The 6,389-nt window shown below is 31.9% G+C and overlaps 1 protein-coding gene across 3 annotated transcripts in view; it reads left to right on the plus strand.

Moving 5' to 3' along the window:
- LOC106461298 (uncharacterized protein CG1161-like) overlaps positions 1-6,241 on the plus strand; it is a 14,398-nt gene extending 8,157 nt beyond the window's left edge. The window contains exons 3-5 of one of the 3 annotated variants that reach the window (XM_013921115.2): positions 221-335; positions 2,995-3,114; positions 5,899-6,241. In XM_013921115.2, the coding sequence (XP_013776569.1) occupies positions 221-335; positions 2,995-3,114; positions 5,899-6,042 (379 nt within the window). In that variant the 3' untranslated portion in view covers positions 6,043-6,241. Of the gene's footprint in view, positions 1-220; positions 336-2,994; positions 3,124-5,898 lie in introns of all 3 variants that reach the window. The other 2 variants (XM_013921114.2, XM_022388168.1) reach the window with 2 other exon arrangements.
- The last annotated feature ends 148 nt before the right edge of the window (positions 6,242-6,389 follow it).

Here is a 6,389-nt window from a genome sequence, read left to right on the forward strand (position 1 = left end):
TATATATATATATATATATATATATATATATATATATACCTGAAACATGAAAAAATTCATAGTTGTTAATTTTAAAAAAAATGTTTTATTGTATATCACTGTTATGTCAACCAGTCAGAAAATAGTAAAAATATTGATTGAGGGTATAGGGGAAAATGATAAGAAATATGACTTAAGAACTACTAAATACTGAAAATTTTCCTTTTTTTTTTTTTTTCAGTAACTGTGATGGTGTTGTTCTGTCACAAATTGGTTATGACCTAAAGAATAAAGAGAGAGAATTCTGTCCACGCTGTGAATGTCATTATGAAAGTAGGAACACTACTACTATCAGGGTAAGTATAATTTGTCTATACACAGCAGGTTAAAAATAATGAGAATGACTCCAAAACAGGCAGACTTAATGTTTGCCTTTTCTTGTTCGGTATAACTTACTCTGTCAATATCACGTAATCCAGTGAGTATGGTAGAGTCAATAGTGTAATAATGTAAAATTAAACATTTTAATATATTTTTTATTAATGAAAATGATAAATAATTACTACATCACATATAGTATTTTATTGTGTATTATATCTCATCACTTAACTCACTTTTCACTCATTTATGAAAAGAGTGGGGTTGCTCAAGAAACCATATTTACTAAACTGGAGTGGGGGGGTGATAAAAGTTTGGGAAACACTGAAGTAACCTAATGTAAAACTTGCATCATACCTACTCATAGTTTTTCCATCTCCCATCTTTCAAATAACTTATTTAAGCATGCACCAGAGAACTACATAAGCTCTACCTTCTTGCTCAAAGCCAGATTGATATCAATTCAGACTTTACTGTTAACCCTGATGGTAATTTGGAAGTTTCTGCTCCATCATTTGAGGCCTTATTTCCACATTTGACTACAAGTGTACAAGAAGATCCTGTGGCTGCTTTGTTGACCCTGATTAATCAACATATTCAGGCTGTGCATGCTGAATCACTTGTAGTTTCCTTTGTCAGATTTCACATTCAGGTTGACACTAATATCATAGAACATTGCCATTACTCACCTACTGGTAATCAAGCCTGATCTTTTGCCCAAGCTTCTTTGCCTTATGTTTCTAAAGAACAGGACTGATTACCTCACACTTTTACTGACTAGATTTAGCTTGTCACTTAACAATGTTCCAAAAAATTTAAATATTGAACCTGCTTGTGTAACACCTGAAATGGCTAATCATATATTGGATGATTCTGTCTTAGAGTGTGTTCTTTTTTTTTTCCTGCCTTCACTTTATATTAAAAGTTGCATGCTGAAATTAACTTAAAATTCATTCTTTACACGTTACTTCTGTTCAAAACACTACGAGTGTTCTGGTAAGTTCTTCTAATTTGGTTACTTTAACTTTACAGCCACTTGGCTCTCAATCTCAACTTTCTTAGTGCAGGAAACACCTATGTAAACCTCTGCTTTATCTTTTCAGTAATTTTCCTCATTTCAATTGATGATGAGTCTCATTTTGAACTGGTTTCTTCACCCCAGCTTTTAACTATAAACTGTTCTCGATCTCCCAAACATTTTGGACGTCTTCTTTGTTGGATACCCCTATGGACTTAGTTTCTTTGTCGATGTGGGTTCCTTGTTCTTTTAATATTACAGTCCATACTGCTGCTTTATGAAGTAATTATCTCCAGGGCTGCTAATATTTTAACTGAACTTGAACATGCTTTCTTCTTGCAACATTTTATGTTATCAAGTATTTCTAATGAATTTGTTTCACATACAGAGGAAGTACATCAACAGTTGATTTGGGCTTGGACATCTTGTTCTTTATTGTTGAATCATTCATCTTCCTGCCATCAGTTTTTAGGATGAAGAATAGTTTTTTTTAATCATGACATGAAAATCACTTTGCACTTGGTCTAGTAACGAAACAGACTCGATATTTTCACGCACAAATCTTTAGTAAAAATACTTCATTAAAAAATCTGATTTTTTTGTGTACAAAAGACTTGGAATCATTACTAAAAGTCTACCAAATTTTGTGAAGATACACATACAGCATTACAAGTTATAGTGTAAATACTTAATTTGTGCAAATGTGTATACGAACTCGTGTATCTTATATCAAGCCTGTCGTGAAAAGGTTAAATAACGAACATCAGACCAGTAAAGAGGCCATTTTCAAACATAACGGACATCAGACCAGTAAATAGGTTATTTTCAAACTTAACAAACATCAGGCCAGTAAATCGGTTATTTTCAAACTTAACGAACATCAGACTAGTAAATAGGTTATTTTCAAACTTAACAAACATCAGACCAGTAAATCGGTTATTTTCAAACTTAACGAACATCAGGCCAGTAAATCGGTTATTTTCAAACTTAACAAACATCAGACTAGTAAATCGGTTATTTTCAAACTTAACAAACATCAGACTAGTAAATAGGTTATTTTCAAACTTAACAAACATCAGACCAGTAAATCGGTTATTTTCAAACTTAACAAACATCAGACCAGTAAATAGGTTATTTTCAAACTTAACGAACATCAGACCAGTAAATAGGTTATTTTCAAACTTTACGAACATCAGACCAGTAGAAAGAAAGTGGCTTTTCAGTTTCATCAGAAATTATAAAAAAAAACACACACAACTAAAATATTTTCAACAACCGTAGTTGAACTGTCTCATGTAAGATCACTACCACATCATAATGTTTAATAAATCAGTAATTTAAACACACATATTTTGGACTTGAAATTGTTATCTACATATACTAATCATTTGTAAGCACAAAAGTGTATTTAATTTAAAGTTATCTTAACATGATGATTCATATCAATTCTTTCTTTATATGCCGTAGGATTTGTAACAAACTCATGGGATGTTGAATATAAAGGCAAACCAGTGATTGAAATCTTCTTAGTAACATGATGATGAATATCACATGTTTCTTAAAGTGTTGTAAATAGTATCTATCTTATTGCTCTGTAACCTGTTACTTCTTTTGAATAGGTAGTTGTTATCATCATTATCTGGGCCGTTTCTCTGTTGGTGGTCTATATGTTGTTTCTGATGTGTCTTGATCCTCTACTAAATAAAAAGAGAAGCACATATGAAGAATACCGAGATGAAGTAACTATGGTAACATCTTTACCTTGTTCTGTATTACTTGTGTCGCTAATCTATACGCCTTGAGTTTTGTTAATGCTATATTTGTAGCTAAAAAACATCTGAGCCATCTCCACTGATGCTCAGTAGTTTATTGTACTAATGTAACAAGGTTTTCAGCAGCTCTAATACCAATGAATCTTTATTGTATGTGACAAAAATATACAAATAAATACAAACATTTATATATACTGTATCATGCAAAACAAAACTTTCCAATTATTTTCACACAATCATTTACATAAATACAATGACAGCATTACGTCTGGTAGAACAAACGTTACAGGTCACTACACTTCCATTTTACATATTTGTGTCTTTCAAATATACATGTTAATAACATACACGTCACACTACTAGTATGTGTTAATAACAACCCATGCTTATTTAACAGTATGTTGATGATGGGTGAGGGCTACTGTCCAACTAGATTTATATTTTAACTTCTGTTACAGGTTTAAAAGAATGATGGTACCATATGGGATCTATTTATTGAATATAGCATTGTTTGTAACTAGTAGTAGTGTGTCTAAAAATTCCAGAAAGTTGAAGTTCACGTACGTTTAACATAGATAAACATCCTTTTAATTAATTAGAAATACAAGTACTTTCTGACACCTCTTATTCAGTCTTCTTGTGAACAAGTTGTAGCTTGAAATCTTTTAACAGCCCAACTGAAGCATTGCACTATTCTGTAAATAAGTAGTTATTTCAAATTTGAAAGATTAAAAAGTTCTCTATTATTTTTAATTATCTACAAGTTATCTGTTAAATTTAACAACTTTCATGTTGTAGTTAAATATAATAAATCTTTAAATTAATGAAACCTGTATCTTGGCCTGTTGCATTTGGTTAGCCTTCCTCATCCTCTTGGCTCAGTCATCTTCATTAGAAGTTAGTTAAAGTTGATTTTTTTTCTCTCTGTGTTTGACAAAACTTTTATATTGTGAACCTCCTACTCCCTTTCTTTAGTAAATATTTAAAGCTGATTGGGCAAAGTGACAAGTAATTGTTAAAAATGCCTAAGCTACTGTAGCAGCACTGGTTAATATAATTTTGACATTATAGTTACAAATGAAAAGGTAAAAGCTTTGTGCACACTGTCATCAACTTGCAGAAGTAGAATTTTCATCCATGGAACTTGGACTTGGTTTCAACCAGTGTTTCCTCTAAGCCGCGTGGCCGAACAACAACCAATCAAGTGCCGAGCACATCCCCAGTAATGGTGAGTAGTCTCAACGCGTTGGCGGCCTTAATGACACTGGTAGTCAATAGGCCAATGGGCTAAAAAACCCTGTAAAAAACTGGGAGTGCACATCTGCACTTTGCCTTGATACTGGTGCACATGAAAAAATTCATTCTTCACATGGATTGAAAAAATTAGAGGGAACATTGGTTTCAACTGGTAGAAAAATTAGAATATTACAAATTCAAATTTACCATTTACTAGTATTAAAAAAAAGTAAGTATTACTAGTAATGAATTATCACAGAAATTGTTAATTAATTCTACATCCCCTATTTTCTTCAATGGTTGCTTCATCAGTATGTTGTCAAGTTCATGTAATGTGTTCTTAAACCAGGTGAGTTTTAAGACTGACAGTGTTGACAACATGCTATGCACAATACTTACAACAAGTTACCAGCTGAGCAACCGATGCCTTAACATGTGCTGTAGTTTTGTTTTGAAACATTGATAGCAGTTGTATGATCTGATGCCAACTTCATTGATGTAATGAATACCTATTAATGTATACAATGTTGAGTTTTAATGTCAATTTTGATCAAGAATTAGAGTCTCGTTATAGTCGAGACTTCATCTTGTCATGTTTGCTTGAGTAAATATTTTTTTTGTAATTTATTTGTGAATGACGTGTTTATTACATGTAGTATAAAAGTTGCAGCTAGTAAGAAAAGAAAACTTAGAACCAAGCCCTTCAACTTATAAACAGTCACAATAAGAACATGTATGGGGGTACTATATAGGTAATACAATTTTACATGTAACGACATTGATTCATTTCTTTAAAAACTAGTCCAGAGTACAAGATCTTCTCTCTTACAGTATATTTTAACCATTGATAAATACACCGAGTTTTACCTATGTTATGTAGAGAAGTTATATGTATAATAACCCAATAGTAATCTTGGATGTTTGAAGACCTCAAACCACAAATAACTTCTCATCACATTTTGTAAAATTTTGTACACTAGTGATTTGCTTCGAATACTTAACCCACATAGTAACTGCATGTCAACCACGTGATGTGTGTAAACCTGTTTTCAAGAATACTCCAAGTAGACTAGATTTTTCTTTTTGTGATAACTTAAGCCTGACAAATATTTCCATCACTAGAAAATATTTAAGTTAAAGGTTAAATAGTTGGCAGCTTTACCAATATCTCTATGGACATGAATATACTTACAGTGTGTATGTTGACACAGCTGTCTTCATACCATTGAGATTTTTATTTCCAAAAAGGTTATAATTTAAGTATGCTGCATCTGTAAAGCTGAAAGTATAAATTTGATATTAATTTTGCAGTGGGCTCCATTGAAATTTAGATTAGAGTGGCTTAAAATTCGATTTTAACACTATTAAAAAATAATAACACTGATAAATATTTTACAAAAATCTGTAGAAACATTTGAAAAGTGGTTATATTACTGCACAATTGGAAAAGAGCAATATTTATGTAAACAATTAAATAATCAATAGGGTTAGTAAATAACATATTTTATGTCACAGGAGGAGCCGGTTTCTCCAGTAACACCTCATCAATCACCCACTCCAACAGTTTTTAACAGGGTGGGACAACAACAGGACAAGTGGAAACGACAGGTTCAGGAGCAAAGACGACACATTTATGATCGTCACACCATGCTCAATTAGGCTTCTTTTTCTTTTTTTTTATTTGACAAATTGCTCTGAAATATTATGATACTGTTTGATAACAACTCACAGTTGTCTGTTTATGTAGCACTAACTGATCTTTTAAAGTGATATATAAACAGTGTGTTGAATATACACAGCGTGGTCACAAGTAAATAGACACCACCTTTTCAGAAAAAATTTAATTTTTCAGTTATACTCACACAAATTGATATATTTATAATTTAATATATATCTAGTAGATCTTCCTTTCGCTTCGTGGAGTTCGTTGATCCTTGGGGCATCTCTGAGAATCATCTCGTCAATTTTAGATTGTGGTATTTTTGCCCACTCTTGCTTCAAAACTT

This window comes from Limulus polyphemus, unplaced genomic scaffold, assembly GCF_000517525.1.
Source record: "Limulus polyphemus unplaced genomic scaffold, Limulus_polyphemus-2.1.2 Scaffold929, whole genome shotgun sequence".
Taxonomy (NCBI): Eukaryota; Metazoa; Arthropoda; class Merostomata; order Xiphosura; family Limulidae; genus Limulus; species Limulus polyphemus.